The sequence below is a fragment of the Chlamydotis macqueenii genome, chromosome 1, assembly GCF_036417535.1.
Source record: "Chlamydotis macqueenii isolate bChlMac1 chromosome 1, bChlMac1.mat, whole genome shotgun sequence".
In the NCBI taxonomy this organism is placed as follows: Eukaryota; Metazoa; Chordata; class Aves; order Otidiformes; family Otididae; genus Chlamydotis; species Chlamydotis macqueenii.
Window position 1 is genome coordinate 184,565,129 of NC_141556.1, and position 18,545 is coordinate 184,583,673.

Here is an 18,545-nt window from a genome sequence, read left to right on the forward strand (position 1 = left end):
ATGGTCCTATGGATGAGGAAGCCAGAGACTGTTCTTACAGGAAAGAATATAATTTCAGAAGGCAACTGAGCCTGTGCTGCTATTCTTCCCCTGCTAAATTCCAGTAGTAAAGTTGCATAGTTGCATCATTGCCTCTGCTGAATTGACAGTCTCTAATCTACCTGGGCTCAAGTGGAGTCCAGGACAAAGTTTTTTTCACTATTTGCAAAAAAATAACATTCAAGCTTAGACATCTCTCAGGATAATTTATTAAGTATGAACGCTAGAAAGAACAAATAATGAAAGTCTGTTCCATATCCCTTTTGTTCTCACCTCCCATAGTGCCTTCTTTTGTCTTTTGGGGATTCTTCAGTGTTGATATGCAGGAACCCTTATTTTTATGCGAAGGAAAGTAGATGTCTGAGAACTTCACTAGCTATTCCTTATTGGGACTTAGATCGTGACCTAACTTAAATCCTTATCATCATCTTAGAAACACAATAAGGAAATATCATTGTGGAGAGCCACTCCCAAGTGTGGACTATCATTCCCAAGTGAGGAAAATTCAACTGTTCCTTTTTATTCAGTAACAATGTTAAAATCTTATCTCTTGTTTAATGATGTAAATGATGACAGAACACGTACTGCATTTATTTTACCTAGTGAACTAAAACAGATGCTTCAATATACAGTTATCTTCAAGCCTCTCATCTTGATGCATTCAGTATACCATATTCAAAGCCTTAGAAGTTTGGAAAGAACTAACCGGTCGCTACATAACACGAAGGAACTTCACATTAAAGAACTAATTTGTGTCATGTTTAATTTAAGCAGCTTGTAGAATAAGGGGAAAAAAAAAATTTCCTTAACTTCATGACAAGATCTCTAAAATGATGCACAAGATCCCAACCTATCAAGTTGTGCTGGTTGCTGACATCAACCACAGGCAAGTCTACATCAACTAAGCCATCACCGTAACACGTACTGAAGGCATTTCAGTCTAAGTGCAAGAGTTGTACTATGCTCCAAAGCAAGTTACTTTAAAAGAAAATGACTCTGATGAGATCTGAAAATATGTAACTTTATCAACAAGCCTCTTCTGCAACCATTCTTTTTTTTCCTTAGAGTATCTTAATTTTTCTAGACTGCCCTCCTTGAAAGCTGCATCTGTTCTATTAAACTGTGTACTTCTGCTATATACTCCCAACTAATTCCTATAATATAAACAAACAATAAACATAATTTCTTAAATACAAATACTAGTTTCTATTAATTAAACAGTATTTGTTACTAGCAAACTGAAATATGCATGTTAGGATCTCCTCTATATACTGATCTCAAAGAACTTCTCAAAACCAAATCCCCAAATAACATGTCAGCAGAGAAAGTGCAGATAGGACCAATTTAGTAACCCATGTTAAAAATACTACACAACTTGTATGTATGTCTCCTACATCTTCAAACTTACAACCGATCACAAGCATGTTGAAACAGCCTGCATTCCCTCCTTTCAGTGGAGAGATTCAGGAGTGGCACAATCATACTTCTACAGAAGAACTGAGAACAAAAACATTTATGAAAGGAATTTTATTGAATTACTGAATATAGGGGGAGGGAAAATACAATTTTTATGCAAGCATGCTATTTTACAAGTCAGGACAACTTGATTGAAGCCCGTTCATACACTAAATGACTTCACTTTAGTTGTGAGGGAAAAAAAGACTCTGGTTATATTGCATCTTTAAAATCAAATCTCAGTTTAGAAATTGAGTATATTTTCCTGGGGCATACAAATAAAGAATTTAAGTTACGATAGTCTAGAACACATATTTGAATTTTCTTATCAAAAAGTCTTCAACATATGCCTTTTAGTGTACTTGTTCCACTTACAACACATTTAACTCCCTTATACTATGAAAAGTAAATATTTCCTTCATATCCTTACAGACCTTCTTGTACTTTACACAGGTTTTTTTCAGTCTCTCCCTTAATAAGCCAAAAATAAAATAAGTCAAGCTCCTAAAGGCCAATAGCATGTCTTTCACTTGTAACTGAAGATGCTGTATCTACTTCAGCCACACTTGTAAACTATTTCTCTGCAGACTCTGAAAAATTGCCATTTACTAGATGACAAACAATAAACTTCCATAATAATATAATTACTTACTAAAAAAAAAAACGTTGTAGATGGTCCTAAGAGTAAACAACAACTTAGCAGACTTTGTCTATGCTGTTTTCAGGTACGTGCTCACGGTTAAACTATTTACATGTGTTGGATAGATGACTAAAGTTTAATGTTGACGTTTAGGAGAAAGAAAGGAAAAAAATACAACATTATGGCTGAATTCTGTAAGATTTAATTTAATTTAATGTCTTCTTAGGTTGAAGTTCCACATCCCATAAGATATGATCAGTACTCTACAGCACAAGACTTGATGTCTACTTGAATTAATTTCCCACTACAGCCAGAAGAGTTTGGCCAAGCACAAAAGGACTCAGTCTGCAAAACATGCTTCTAGCCAAGAAGTGTTACTTTGCCAATATCGATGAAGAGAATTTTTATAAAACTCTTACAACCTACAATTCTTACAAGGTAGAAGCTTCAGTTTCAGCCTTAACAGCACATGTACATGCAGCAGCAATATAAACTAATTCAAAAGCACAGATTCCTTTAAATCTCAAATAAGCTATCAGTATTACAGCTAGAATCTTTTGGGCAATCATTGCCCAAAAGTATTTTGCTCTACATATAATATCTTTACAGTGTAAATCCCTACCACACTACACAAACATACAACAAAACGAATCTGAAGTTTCCCTGAAATGAACAGGTATTGTTTCCATTTCAGAGATGGAAGACAATGTTGACTTCCATTTCCAGTGGAGATATTCAAAAGCCACAGTGACAAAAAAAGCACAGATATGAAACAAGTGATACACATTCCTTATCAAAACCTTTCCTAAATATACATTAAGTTCTTCCCACTGTTTCTCCCAAATCACACACATCTCCCAAGTAATACTTCAGGGTAATACTTCATATACTCCAATGTAACCATCTTCTCGTAGTACAGAGAAAAATTCAACAGAAAAATTTCCAACTAAATACAATAAAGGCAGGAACCTGATCTAATTATTTGTACAATAATTGATATACTAACATAGGGTGCTGAAATAATTGTGAACACAAATCTGAGAAACACAGAAACAACTGAGTTCAATGTAGTTGTCCACATAACACAGCATACTGTCTCTGAAAATAATAGTACAAGACATGAAGAAATAATAAGGGATGAGTTCTATAAGTTGTCCACATAGGAAGTTTCTTCCTAAATATATATTGATTGCACTAGTCATCTTATGTCTCCAAAGAACAAGAAACCTCTTCTAAGAAGATTTTATACTAGTTATACTATCTCAAATTTTTGTGGAACCTATTCAGGTTTTCTTTTACTTTATCTTCTGGCAGTCAGGTAGAATTGTCATATGTAATGTAAATAGCATTTTCCCTTGTCATTTTCAAATTTGCCACTCTTTTCTAATTTACATTCTCTCAACCACATATTACATGCATTCGCCACATGTCCTTTCTTCTCTCCAGTCTTTTTCTCACCTCCTTGCCCACTTCAAAAAGACCTTTGACTGTATTTTCTTGCATACAGTTGATCACAATCAAACAACATTGCAAATAAAACTGGACCATGAATTTCTACAGCATAATATTGATCATTTTCTATTCCATTTTTATACACCAGAGTGTTTGCTTCTGCAACTGTGACTGCACTTCGAACAGATGGTTTCATTGAGCTGTCCACAATAACTTATTTTTCTACTGGATGGTTTCAGTTACTTTAAAATATTCATTCATGACTGTTTTAAAAACTGTCTTCATTGTGCATTACCTTGCACTTGCCAACACAAAGTTTCATCTGCCATTGTACTACCAAAAACTATCTTTCCCCAATCCCTATGGCATTCCTCAGACTTTAGGAATCTCAGTTCTTACATCTTCTGCAAAGTTTGACATTTGGGATGTTCAACATTTTTTCCATGTTCTTAACAAGTTATAGCTCTTCAGATGAAGCACCATAGCATCTCTGTAACTTCATCATTTGAAACTAATCTAAAGTTTTCCCCTTAGGTGGCTTCTAAACCTGGTAATATTACATCTGCTATTCTTTGACTATCTATATGCCGCAAAAGTCTTGTTTCAAAGAAGCTATTTAAGGTTTCACCTGTATCAGACAGTTCTCTTTTAGCCAGTACTCTCTGTTAAAAGTTTCAGGCTACTAGACTGGGGAAGCACAAATTTTGTCTGCAGGAACAGTGCTGCTCTTTTTTTTTTTTTTTAAATCATAGAATCATAGAATCATAGAATGGTTAGGGTTGGAAGGGACCTTCACAACTCACAATTATGAAACTTTTTATGGAACAAGCTACTTTTCGTTATTTCAAAATAAAGTTAAGATTTCTTATCCAGCTCCTCTGTTATCCCAAAAGCTTTAATAAGAGATGGAAATATCAGGTATATTAGATCTCCACCATAACAATAGCTCTAAAGATGGAACAAGATTTTTATTAACAGTTCAGTCACTTCAGTCTTCTGTTCTTTTAGATATCCTGGTTCTTGGCAATGCAACTCTTGACAACTGTCCCTCTTCACCTATTTGTTCCAGAATATTTTATTTGGATATCTCATATTTGGAGAATTGCCTCCATGCAACTAATACAAAAGCTCAGTGGTTTTCTCAGCCTTCTGTTTTATGAGACTGAAGCAGAGTATTTTTCCCTCTGCAGTGTGCTTATCCTGTAGATAATTCTTTAGTACTTTAACAGACCCACTAATTCTCCAGTTCCTTTTGATTCCTGCTTCCAGTTCACCCTTACTGGGGATTTAGTTGTTTAAGAGTATTTTGTTATTACATTAATAGAACACTATGAAAAGAAGAGTTAAATAATAAAAAGTAAGAATTATTTCAAAATTAGAGTTGTACCAGGAGAGAAGTTACAGTAAATCTTTAATAACGGTTGGAAAAAAAACACTTTTCCCACCAACCATGTATTCAATAACCGAACAGTTTATTCAAACTATTAGAAAATAAAAGAAACACATTTAAGAGTAAAAAGATTGAAAGTTTATAGAAATTAACAGCAACTGAAAACATGATTGGAAGGTAAGCCATTCAAGCTGCTGTTGATTTCTTTACACCTGACATAAAAATTCATTTTACACAGCAAGCAGGAACAGATCAAGGGGCGGGAGGAACAAACAAACAAAAAAAAAGAATGCTGCTAATACCTGCAGAAGCAAAACTGATTTTTCACAAATAAAAACTTTTAATCGTTATTCATATGACGATGGTCTCAAAAAACATGACGCAGGAATACACTGGTGCTATTGTTACACAAGTGCAGGGTCACACTATCAACTCTGCCCTTATTTTTTTGTAACATCAGTGCAGGAACAGAAAACACAATTTAAAAATAATTAACTTCTGATATTTGAGGGGTATAGGGTTGCAGAAAGACGATTAGAAAATGAGAACAATAATGAATGATTTTTTGCAAAATCCAAGAATGAGCAGTTGGGACGGCTGATGAGTATGTGAGGAGGAAACCAGCACAATAGTAACTGCATGGTCCCATCAAAAGCAAATTTTGGATGAACAATTGGAGTCAGGATGCAGGTAAACAACAGATATTAATAAGTGTTGGGCGAAAAAAAATACTGAATGATTGGAACAACAGTTAATACACTTTCTTGGTAATAACTAAGAGCCTGCACCATTACTAAATACCGGTTCATTAGTACTTATAACATATTTTAGTCTGAGGGATTTATAAAATCTTTGGGAACTAGAAGACCAGAAAGTGCTATAAAATTGCAAAATAATACAATGGTTAAGACACTTCACAACAAAATATGCCACATGCTAGGTACAAAACGATCAGTTCATTAAAACATTTTAAATATTTCAGTTCACCATGATCAGGTTTCTAGTACACACTGCCCAACTGCTACTGAGGGATTCTGGAGTTCTGCAAACTCCATTCTTACCCTAACAGGAGAGGATGATTCTTCTGTACTTCGTTTCTGTGGCTCTGCCTCAACGTCTTGACGTTTGTTCTTCATTCTTTCCCGAAGATCTCCAGTGGGTCTTTCTGGTGACCTGTATAATACAGAAATATAATAGAACCAGTTCTATAGGATTACTTTTAAAGGAATACAATCTGCCTTTTAATTATTTTTTAATTAGTATATGCAAAAAGATCTACATCTCCCACCCAGAAGCAAAGTGGATGAATAAAAAAATATTCAGTTCTAATGGGCTTCAGCATTCTATTAAAAAACCTCTTTCAGAACATCAAGGAAGACTTGACTCTAAGAAAAAAAAATTACTTCTATGTATATATGGCATGACTTAGTTACTACTCTAGATTAGCTTCAGGTGATCCTATCCAGAATAAAACTTCTTTTGCTGACCGTCATGCAAAATGTGTTTCACAATCACTCCTACCAGCAGTTTCAAGATATCTTTAACCTTCTCCATAATCTAAGCTGCATCAATTTTAATATATATATAATATATACATAAAAAAATAAAATTAATGCAGAGTCAAACTGCTGTAGACTAGCAATGATAGTCACACAGAAGCACAATAAACTCTGAGTAAGGATGAAGTACGCAAGTGGAGACAACCTGACCTAGGTGCCATCCTCTCACGACCTTAGTGAGACTGCCACACAAAAAACCCCACTGTTGCAAGACCATGCACCAGAAAATTACTCATGGAGGCCTCCTCCATTTTCCATCTTGCAGTAACATAATTAATTCATTATTTAATTACAAAATATTGGATGACCTCTACTAGTCATACAACTTTAAGGTATATTTCCTGTAAAATGTATTACTGTGATGCGGGAAGGGAGGGGGAACATCCCACACCATTACAAGACATTTTTGTAATTTTGTCACCTCTTAAGTGGATTCACAAGTTCATTTATCCCTCACAAGTTAAAATAAAACAACCCTTGCATTTAAACAAGTTCTTAAGCAAAGGGGATGTAGGAGCTGCTTCAAATAATGTTTCAGTTCAAGAAAACAAATTTTCTCTTCATATAAATCTGGCTTGATATTGCATTTGCTACTTCTGTGATGGCTGTTACTACAGATTCTTAAATGGTTGTATGAAAGTACTGGATCTGTACCTATCAGCTTCCCTAAAGAATCATACAGGTATTGAGTACCTGTACAGGTACTGCCTTAGTTGATTAGAAGTTATATATAATACTTGAATAATGAAATTTGCACTTGTTTTGTTTTTCAGACTGAATTTGTTTCCACTTAGAAAGTATTGTTTCTCCCACCCTTCCTCACATAATACACAAAGGGTAAACAGTCTTTCACAAAGTACACATACAAAAATCTAAATTAATATTATTTCATTTTCAACCTGTGCATACTTGAAAAACAGTAATTGGTTTCCACTTCCTCTTTTGCAGAGCTATTTATATTTAATTTATATTTAATTCTTCAAACTGCATTGTAAAGTTAAGTGTCTTAGGATCTTAGAAGAAAGAGACCAGTGATTGCTCTAATTTTTAAATGCATTTAATTCTTCATGAAGTTGTAAATACAGGTCACTCTAGACCAGAGGAAAGGCACAAATCAGTAGCATGCTGCTTCTTTCAGCACTAAGAAGGATCAAATAATATGCAGCACACAAATATAAACAAGTTATCTTCTTTGCATGCATTACTATATTATCTTTAAAGTGTCTGGCTGTAGCAAATGTTATGATTCAAGGTATCTATCTTTCTCCCTCCCCCATCTTAGAAAGAATTTCTTTGCATTACCAAATCACTCTGAAGCATTTCAACCATCAGCTACCCCAAAACTGTCTTTCAACATTAAAGCGGCAATTTAATGCCTTAATTTTTAGTAACGCTTCAGCTATGGATGGCACAAAGGATTTGGATTTGTGAAACTGAAAATTAATTTAAAAGGCAAAGAAGTTATAGATAACGAACTAGTAACATTCTTCCTCAAGAGGTGTAAATTCAGAAAAAAATCAAGTAGCTGAAGGAGAGAGCAAGAGAACTTACACTGAATGCAGCTCGTGTACTTTCTAGAGAGACATTTGATATTTCAATACTTTTTTTTTAAAGTTATCCAAACCATTTCACCCTCAACCCTTTTTTTAGTATGAGAGGGAAGAAAAAACTTATTTTGTTAAAACATTACTCAAACCTACTTAAAGATTACAAAAGTTTTCAAGAAATCACAGAAATGAAAACAGCTATAGCTTCAGGGTTGAGGTTTGCTGGTGAGTTTCTGTTTGGTTTTGGGGTTTTTCTTTTTCAGCTTTAGGAGAACACTGGAGCAAAATAATGGTAACCATTCTACCCCTCCCCAAAAAACACCATAGCATAATAACTCCCCAGAAGATTTAATAAAATAATACCAAAAATCTGTCAAAGAAAAAATTACTTAGGCAGCTGTGACTGTTTTCAGATACTTTGGCTTCATGCACAGAAAAACAGGCTGGCCTTACTGGCTGATTTTTCTTTCAGGTGTACAACAATTTTAATTTTTACACAATAACTTATTTTCTACATAGCTTTTTTTTCCTCCCCTCCAAAGGGGACCTTTGGTTATTCCAGGTAATGCACACTGCTGAATTTCAACAGGTAACTATAACTTTACCTCTAGAGTTTAAGATTATGTGGCTAGACTGCAACTGGTAGAACCTCTCACACAAAAGGCTCCACAGGATTATCCCTGTACACTTGAGAGAAGAAAACTACTTAATGAAAAATCTCTCTTTAATGATTTAATATTTTGTGCTGGGTCTAGTCTTTCTGTAAGACCTAAAATACAGAATTTAATAATTTCAAATCTTAAGCTGTGCAACTAAGTGATTTTAAACAGCTTAACTTCCTGCAGCAGTTCAGTTCTCCATATTCAGCAGTTTGGTTTGAAAACGCATATCCATAGTAGCACCTTTGTTTGCTTCTGTACCTCTTAGAATGCCAGGAACAACTCCCTAGCAACAGGCACGCATTATAACACATCTACCTGAGAATACCTGTGTGTATGTACCTATGTGCATGTATAGGCAGATGACAGTTACTTGTGTATAAGGTATGTATTATAATGAATACTCACCAAAAATTGCCCCATTTTTCAGCTTCCCACACAACAATATTTGAACCTTGCAAAATCTATCATTCTTACCCGGTTTGGTTTAGTTTTTAAATACAATGTAATGATCCAGAATGAAAAGGATCAGACAGGCTCAGAGAGAGACAATACGATGGCATAGATCCTGACAACAGTATAACAGAATCAGCAGGAAGCTGCCAAGCAACTAACCAATAAACTGAAAGTGAAGCAAGAGAGCAAAACTCCTTGTGGGATAGTATGTTTACACACAGCTCTCCTTGTTAGCTTCTCCTTACTTCAGATGCCCGGAAGACTGGCAGGTCTATTATTGAATTCTTAATATCCTCATCAGGAAAGCTTTACCTGTAAACACAAGCTAGGTTTTATTTTTATAAAAGCAAGATTAAAATTCATGCTGTGAGAGGCAGCATTAATGTTGAAACAGAGGTATAACAAAATTACTTCTAATAGTTTTTTTTTTTTTTTTGCACTTTAAAGTCAAGTTTTGCTACTGTCCGGTGATGTTCTGAACTACGGGAAGCATTATGGTCAGATGAATTAAACTCATTGTTAATGGTTTTAAGACAGGTATGAAATTGGAGGGGCAAGACAGAAAAGCAGTAAGATGTGCTTTGTCCTACCAAACTGCCTGCAAAGCAGACAAAAGACTTCACCAGCAAGCCTGGCTGAACACAAGTAGACATGCTGCCAATATGTTTTCTCAGATACTTTAACAAGAACACTGCTTGAACTGAACTGATGTGGAAGAAGCACTAGCTTGGCTCAGAAGAAGCAGATAAAATTGCATTCAAAACACCTGGATAACATTTGTAAAAATCTCTGTAATGTTAAATCGCAAGAAAACTTCAACATTTTATTATGTACATAAAACAGCTTTTTCTGTGCCTGGCCAAGAGCTATCAGTAGAAACTTTTGAAGATAAGCACCCCTTTTTTTCATTTGTCTGGTTGGGGGGGGGGGGGGGGGGGCGGGGAATGGGTAGGTAAGGTCTTCCCCCCTCTTTTTATTTTTAAGAATATCTTTATTAAATGTTGAATGTATCAACAAATAAGCCAAATAAGTCCTTTCACTTTTTCATACAGTCCTAGTAAAAGAAAGTTAGCAATAAAAAGAAGTAAATCAACATTACTCTTAAACGTCAGCAGTGACAGTGAAGCAGAAACAAAGCCTTAATCATTAAAAGAAATTTGACTGTCCTTCAACTGAACAAGTAGAACTACGCACTGAGTGTTCCAAACACTGAAATCGAGGAGAAAGTGACATTCTAACAGCTTTTAAATTTAATCTCTACCAGTAAATCACTCTTTTTTCTCATTTGGAACATTCAGTACAAAATAGAGTAAAATCTTTTACATAATGAAAGAAACATTAAACTCATAAATAGATTTTGTATCCTAGCTGCCACCACCTTAGAAGCAATGGATGATGCAACAGGCAAAGTCAGCATCATCCTCAGAGTATGCCACAGGAACAGGAAAAAGAACCAGAAACAGAACCCTAACCTCATGTCAACCTTCGTATTGCTGCTTTACACTTCGATGCTTCAGTGTGCCCATCCATAATCTAGAGGTAACGTTGACATTACTGTACCATTATGAAGCATAGTTGTTTGTAAAACGTGAAGTCTTTGTACAAAGAGGTACTATGCTAAAACTGTACTATCTTTTCATCCTTTATAGAAAGAATATTACAAACTTATTGCCACATTTACATCCAGTTAAGTAAGGTGCTATGTCATACAAAGGACAGTAAAAAAAAATAATTTTAAAATTACGGTAACATATGAAGAGGCAGACAATAAAAAATATTCTCCTCTGAAAAATAAAGTAACTTTTTGGGTGTCTTACTGTGATAAAGGATATTTGTTCTAAATCTGACAGATAAAGTCACAAAACTACGTTTTGAAGAAAAGTGTTTTCTCACAACAGCAGAGAAAGGATAGACACCTTATTCATCAAACAATATAGCAAAGGCAGAAGGACTGCAAGTATGTGAGTACTACTGAAAGCAGTTGCAAACCAGCATTTTAGTAAAAGACAGAAAGGCATATCAGAAGCTGCAGTGATACTACACCAAAAAAAAAAAAAAGTATTAAGGTACTTGAACTTCACGTTCAAGCAATATACGAAATTAATTTGCATCCAGCGGACTCCATTTTTTAAAGCTACATACACATAAAAATCCTGGGAAAACCCACTGCAAGTTGCCAAATTAATTGTTTTGAGCAGCTTCACAACACAATTGGTTATCGATAAAATATACCATTAGGCACACCACAGCATTTCACTTAAAAAAAAACCAAAAAACAGAAGACATAGTTGCAAAAGCTATTTTCCTACAGCATGTGAAGAATTCAAAGTGAGTTCTTGATTTACCTTCTATAACTGCTGCTATAGCCTTTACCTCGTGGTGAAGGGCCATGTACGAATCTACATGTGTTCCCATACAGGCAGTTGCCAGTCTTCAGCCAGTTACGGCACTGTGTCTAAGAGACAGACATTACTGGGTGAATTTCACACTCATTTCTGGAAATACCATTGGTGTGAGTGTGGCAGAACAAACAAATGACTCCACATTAACTCCCATTTATCTGTAATTTCTGTCCACCAGTAACATAACTAATTAAAAAAAAATAATCAACAATGAGCATCAGGTCTGGCAGAGAAAAATGCACGTTGGTGGAAATAGTATTTATATGTACAGTACTAGTGCTCCTCTCCAGAAGCTGGGACAACACACATTATTTGAAAATTCTAGTATTAGTATGCTGAACACCCATGCGTTAAGGAGTTCTTTTCACTTTTACTAACATCAGTGACAGACATCTGAGTATTTGGTACTTGTGAGCTACTCTTTCCCACCACCTAAATCCTGGAAAAGAAGATGCTGGGGTGGGGAAGAAAAGAAGAACACTTTTACAACTCACCTCTGCAGTACTTCCAGTGCTGGGTCCAAGCCTTTCAAACACACTGGGTCTTCGGGATGTGCTATCGGATATGGTCTTGGTATTTTCCACTGTGACTTTCCTTCTAATTTTTGACATTTTGTACTACTTCAACCAAAAAAAAAAGCAAAACTGTAAAATCCTTCAGTTTGGGGCTATTGACACTGAACTCACATGAATAAAATAGTATGATATACGTTGTAAAAGTTGCTGCAGAGGTGATGAAGGAAGAAAACAAAGTCATAAATGAGTGAAATGTATCTAATAACAAGGAGTGTCTCTGATTTGAACTAGTCAGCTGAACACCAGTAAAGGTAACTTTTCATTTTATTTTATGACCTGCTTTGGATTCTTCAGCTTCCGTTTGGGAAAGATCATATGATGTTATTCATTTAGGTAGCAAACACCACACAGAACAGATGCTTTCCTTCATCATGTATTATTTTTTGTGCATCAACTCAAGTGACTTCAACTGGAAAGAACTTTTAATGTTGCTTCACCAACCTCTCAGAAACAGGTTCTGACCGCTAAAAACGGCTCCTGTTTTCAGAAACAAATCTCCAAAAATGAGAGCTCCACTTCCCCCCAACCCTTTTTTGTGTGTGACAACCTACTGAAAACCATCTTGATATCATCCACAGTTTGTGTTTGTTACTTGTTTGTGTTCTACAGCTATTTGGAACCACCTGAGTTTAGGAAAAAAAAAAAAAAAATTCAAAAAACCCCACAACAGTGATACAATTCTCAAGCTTCTCAAGAATTAATTCCTTTTCATTAAGAAAACCAGTTTTTGAAGTAAATACAACACAAGTTGGATAAATAAGAAGCCACAATTTATCTTACCTGAGAAAGGAAGAAGTTACTGAATACAGAAAGAAAATGGTGTGGGTTGTTTTTTTTTTTAAAAAAAGGAAGATATATATTGAGCAGTAGAGACAGGTTGTAGAAAAAGAGCAAAATGGGCTCCAAAAACTATTGTCCATTCTTTAAGTGCTACTTGATCTACACAGAACTAAAACCAATGTGGGAAAATCTGACAGCTGCTGGACAATTTACATACAGCCCCAAAACCCCCACTTCCTCATGGTACTGCAAAGTGCCACCGTTCTAGAGCTCATTAGTCAGCTTAACATGAATAGCCAAACACTAATCCCCTACCCTTCTGCAGTCTCTTCTGCTCCTATCCACTGTTTAGAACACGCACACTTAAGCTAACTACTCATACACAACCAAGTCACAAATGACAAAGAGCTCATCCATACAGTCAGATAACACAAATTTAAACTAACCCCTACCAGATTGGATTAACACAAATTTTCACTGATCCGATCAGCAATATGTTCCCATAACATTCAGACTGTAAGATTCCATTCTATGGCAAAAAAAAAAAAAAATACCATGTATAAATGTGGACAAATGTACATAAAATGTAATACTGTTGTAAGTGTTTACACTTGACACTTTGATAACACCTGGTTTTCTCCCATGTACCTTGGTGGAACTTCATCATCTGAATCCTACGGTTACTTCAATGTCAAGATCTCCCTAGAAGTCTGACATGTTCACTTTCTACAAACAAAACTCTCTCCTGAAGCTCTTCCTAAGCACTTTAGATCTTTATAAATAACCGAAGAAAGAAAGCTTACACTATGTACTTGACAGATTTCTCAGCTTAGCTCCAGTGACTACTTCTCCAAGGTTCTGATTATCTGAATAATTTTATCTCACAACTAAGGTTCAGATAACCAAGACATTAATCAAGATGCTCAGAGAGTGCAGAAGTTAACCATGTGGCATATACCAGACATTTAAAACAATGGTTAACATAAATTAGTGAAAGCAGACAGTGAAACCGTAGAATTTGCCAGTAGTAGGAAATTATTTGGGTTAGTAAAAACTGTGGAAAACAGAGATTTCCAGAACAATCTATTAGAGTTAGAAATTAAGTAATACAAAAGCAGATGAAATGCAAATAAATATAACGTAATGCACACAAGAAGAAATTATTTTATTTAAATACTTGATGAGTTCAAATTAGTCCAGTCTTCTGAGAAAAATAATTAGGAGTCATTGTGGACAGCTCAATGTGCAGCAGTAGTTATAAAGTCTGACAGGATAAACCATTAAAGTTAGAAAGCAAAACAATACCACATCTCACCTAGCTCAGCACCCTTCCATTTCAGGATTGTTTTCCCACTGTATTTCATAGAACATCCCACTGAGTTCGTAAGGTTTCATGCAGCTATGCTCTTTTAATAGAGGACACAAAGATCAACTGACATATGCAAAAGCATTTTTAATTAGATGATCACATACCAAATACTGAATTTGGTTTAAATATTTAGAGTAAAACAAGTCATATCTGAAATAAAAAAGGTTAGAAGAACGGCACTGGCAATGGCATAGGGAGAGGGTTCAATACATGAAGGACAGACAAAATGAGTGCATCTCATACATAAGTACAGTACACACTGACATGATAGCAGTATACAAATACAAAAAATTTACATTAATTTTGCCTCCTGATATGAATGTCCTTTTATTTTCAAAGAAACAGAGGCAAAACATCTTTTTTTTTATGTCACTTTTTACCCAGCAAATAGTACCTTCTTAGAATTAACTTATATAGGAAGCTATGATGATGACTAGGCTTAAAAGGATAGTTATAAACATGGAGAGGATGAAGGGGGTAACATTATCGTAACTGAGTAGATAATTTAATTCCAACTACCCACTTCCCTATATTTTGGTGGATAATTTCCTATAAGGAAATTAAGATAACACCATCCAACCCTGAAACTTGTAAGGTTTGTAAAGCCTCCTGTCTTAAAGAAAATAAAAAACTGGAACATGAAAAGAAAAAAAAATAGTATTTCAGGTAGCATTTCTGTCAATTCTATCCTTACATTCTGATCCACACCCATCGTTTGGAATTCAAACATACTACTTTATTAACAGAAGAGAGAGTTCATGAGAGACTATTCTAAGCAAACAAAAGGAGCATGCTGTGGCTGCACAGCATATTACTTTCAGTAGGCACATATTATCACATCTCCTTCCTGCAACCAGAACTGCATGAGATTTCAATGTTAAGTGAATATAGCTGTTACACAGGCTGCAGGATTAGAGACTTTATTCAAAGGGAAACTGAGGAATTTTCACTATATTTGAGAGACTGTATCTGAAAATGCAGTCACTCCCATTTCATTCTGCAAAGATCAATTAAGTCTGAAAAATAAAGAGACTACTAAAACAATATTGCTGTTGAAATCTCAGATGCATAACAGCAGTTTTGTATTACTGACAAACTTCCTTGCTTATAAACAAGTACTGGGAGGGAAAAAAATTTCCAAATGTTTCAGACTGCACATTAATGGATAATCAAGAACCATTTAAATGGAACATTCCATAAAAATTCCCATAACTTGTTCAATAATCCCACATTTTCAGCTTATGTTGCTATATGCTTGATGATCACAGTCCTGCTAACAATCTCACATTGATGGCCAGTGCAATGATTTTCCTTTCCATCAAACACTTGTGTCTCTGAACTACCATCTGCCTATCAAATACTCAAGTGGATTAGACAGCACTAATTATTAGTGTGGACTGAGCCTTGAGTGTTCATATTTCAACATTTCAAATAATTACTACCATGATTTAAAAAAAAAAAAAAAAAAGTTCCTAAGCAGAAAATTATGTACTTCTCTATTTCAGGTACGTGACATTGCATTGCTAACTCTACTTCAAGGCACTGCAACTTCTGAAACAGCTTGCTACCACTAAGTGACATTAACTTTATACTCCTAAAATAAATTCTATAGTTAAGGTTTTAACCCTAAAGTATCACTTTTCCATACCTAAATAAGATTCATGGACATCTTTAATAATAAACTAGAAATATTTTAACACTACAATAATTTACAGATGCATCTATGTTATTCTTTAAACAGAGTAACTTTTCCAGGGTGAGAGAGAATTTGTTAATTACATTAATTATACTACCATTTGAAGTAAAATATATCTCAAAGTGTCACTTCATTAATAAATCTAAAATGTAGACAGACTTGAGAGAAGTGACTTTACCTAGTGGTCACTAACCAAGTAACCGAAATCAACGATCCATGATATGACTGACACAATATTCAGTGAAATTCTCTATTTTTACTATCAGTATTCCTACATTTGGGGGGTAAGAATGCTTAACATTTTTCTTCAATAGAAGTACGATATTAGACAAGCCACAGTCAAGAGAAACACATGTGAAACACCTGATTCAGTCCTCTGCAAAAATTAATCGTACTTCCACAGGAAAACTAGAAACTGAGATACAACAGAACAAAAGCAAATTTCATAAAAAAAACTATAGGGAGATAAAATCTCTTTAAGAAGTCCAAGACATCACTAGTAAGCACGTCAACGTCTGTGCATGCATACATGCACACCACATACAAGCTAAACATTACATCACTTACGAAAATCCTACCTGTGAAGTGACAAATACCATGCCATTAAAACAAGAAACAAAATTTTTATTTTAAAATCCTACAGAAGTTCAGATGCAAACTGATTATAACACTCTAGGATAAACGAAATACCTGTTGACAATTAAACAGCAACTTAGAAAGAGGAAAACACCAGTGTTTCCCTTCACTTTTCCAAATGAAGCGCTTTTACCTGAAAAGGTTTTGTTTCTGCTTACAATGTTAATGTTTCCATGTCACAATACTAATAAAATAGTGATATTTGAAGGAGTTTCACAGGTTTACTACCTAAAAATAACGCTAAAAATAGTAAAATGCCTTGTTAGCCAACTTTAAAAAAAATAGCCAAATACTGGTTGCACATTTATGTGGTCAGTCTAGCACTCTTCAACTGACAAAAAGAAGCCTGTTTGACAGAAAACTAGAAATTTTTCCAAGTTTACTTTAACAACTCCATGCTGTTTACCCATCACTGTATTAACTTGGACCTATCCTTCTAGTGTAACATATTTAACATACAGTATTTCTCCATTTGTAGTGATAAGCAACTGCTAATTATGTTTTCCCAAAGTATGGTTGGCTTTCTACATGTAAAGAAATAAATTAAAAAATCAGGCCCTACTATCACAAAAGAAAGTTTAGAGTATTCCATACCTTGTCTAACAAAGTCCTCAAACTCAAAGAAGGTGTTTTACCAGGCTAAGGAACAGTCTATGCAGACTGGTGCGGACAGATCCAAGCTCAATCAGCTTTCATACCAGGTTGGCCGGACGCACACACAACCTGTAAACTGGATCACCACATTAGGATGTTGTCACATTTGAGCAAATATGCTGAGAAGTGGAGTGTATTGTCTCGGGCACAGCCACACAGAGCCACACTTCTACAGTTTTGGGATACGCTCAGTTCATGGGCTGAGTCTGTCCACTCCTGTCTGCACAGACACACCATAAGTGTCTCACCACCGGAGCAAGATCCCCTAAGGTCCTGGTTGCTAGCCCACTATCTGTCACAATCTGCCCTTCAAACAGTCTTGAAGAAGGTCAACAAGAAATCAACGGTAGAGTGACACTCTAGTAGAGAAGTCAAAGGTGAGGACCTACCTAAGCAGACCATCTGCAGCACTAACCCAACATGCTCAGCCTACAAGTTCTGGAAGGATGGGAGTTAGCTATCTAAAGAAATGGTGATGAGTGGGTTTATACGAGCAGAATTAGTAGTTCCTCTAAGCGCATGAAGCAGAAACTATCTTACTGCCAGAACGTGGGAGAAGAGCCCCATTGAAGTGGAAAAAAACTCCACGAAGAGGGAAGATCCAGGTATTTGGGAGGCAGACTCCAGCACGGCCACCGACCGACGGAACCGCATCCCGAGAAAACGGCGGGACGGCCAGCTCCGCTATGCACGAACCCGCGGCCGGCGGCCCCCTGCCTGCCCGCCCGCCCGCTCCCGCCCCCCTCCTCCGGGAGCCCCCGGGCAGGCCTGCCAGCCGCGCACCGTGCTGGGCTGCGGACGGGAGCGCGGCCCTCCCGCGCGGCTCAGCTCCGAAGGCCGAACGCCCCCTGACCCCCGGTCCCGGGCGGGGCGGGGTTAAAGAGGGACGCGGGAGCCCGCCCCGCGCCGCACCGCACCGCCCCCTCCCCTCTCCTCCCGGCAAGACACGACCCTCCCCCACCCCCCGCGCCCCCGGCCGCCCCGCCGCACTCACCTGCTCCTTCCGCTGCCGCGCCGCTCCCCGCCGCCTCCTCCGCCGCCGCCCGGGGCGGAGAGGGTGGGAGGGGGCGAGGGGGGAGTCCGTCCTCCCGGGCCTGAGCGCGGAGCGACACGGAGAGGAAGCCGAGGAGCGCCACCCGCTCCCGCAACCCAACGGCGCCCGCCGCCGCCGCCGCTGCCGCCCTGCCCCCGCGCGCCGGGGCCGCTGGGTAACCGCCGCCGCCACCGCCGCGCGCG

General features: G+C 36.9%; 1 protein-coding gene across 10 annotated transcripts in view; it reads right to left on the reverse strand.

Annotated features, from left to right (window-relative positions):
- The window catches only part of ZC3H13 (zinc finger CCCH-type containing 13), a 48,322-nt gene extending 29,777 nt beyond the window's left edge, over window positions 1–18,545 (reverse strand). For 2 of the 10 annotated variants that reach the window (XM_086771832.1, XM_086771828.1), the window contains exons 1-4: window positions 18,304–18,545; window positions 12,094–12,219; window positions 11,543–11,652; window positions 6,038–6,149 (exon numbers count right to left, since the gene is read on the reverse strand). In XM_086771832.1, the coding sequence (XP_086627958.1) occupies window positions 6,038–6,149; window positions 11,543–11,652; window positions 12,094–12,210 (339 nt within the window). In that variant the 5' untranslated portion in view covers window positions 12,211–12,219; window positions 18,304–18,545. Of the gene's footprint in view, window positions 1–6,037; window positions 6,150–9,356; window positions 9,376–9,442; window positions 9,510–11,542; window positions 11,655–12,093; window positions 12,220–17,249; window positions 17,386–18,303 lie in introns of those variants that run through there. The other 8 variants (XM_086771830.1, XM_086771831.1, XM_086771829.1 and 5 more) reach the window with 8 other exon arrangements.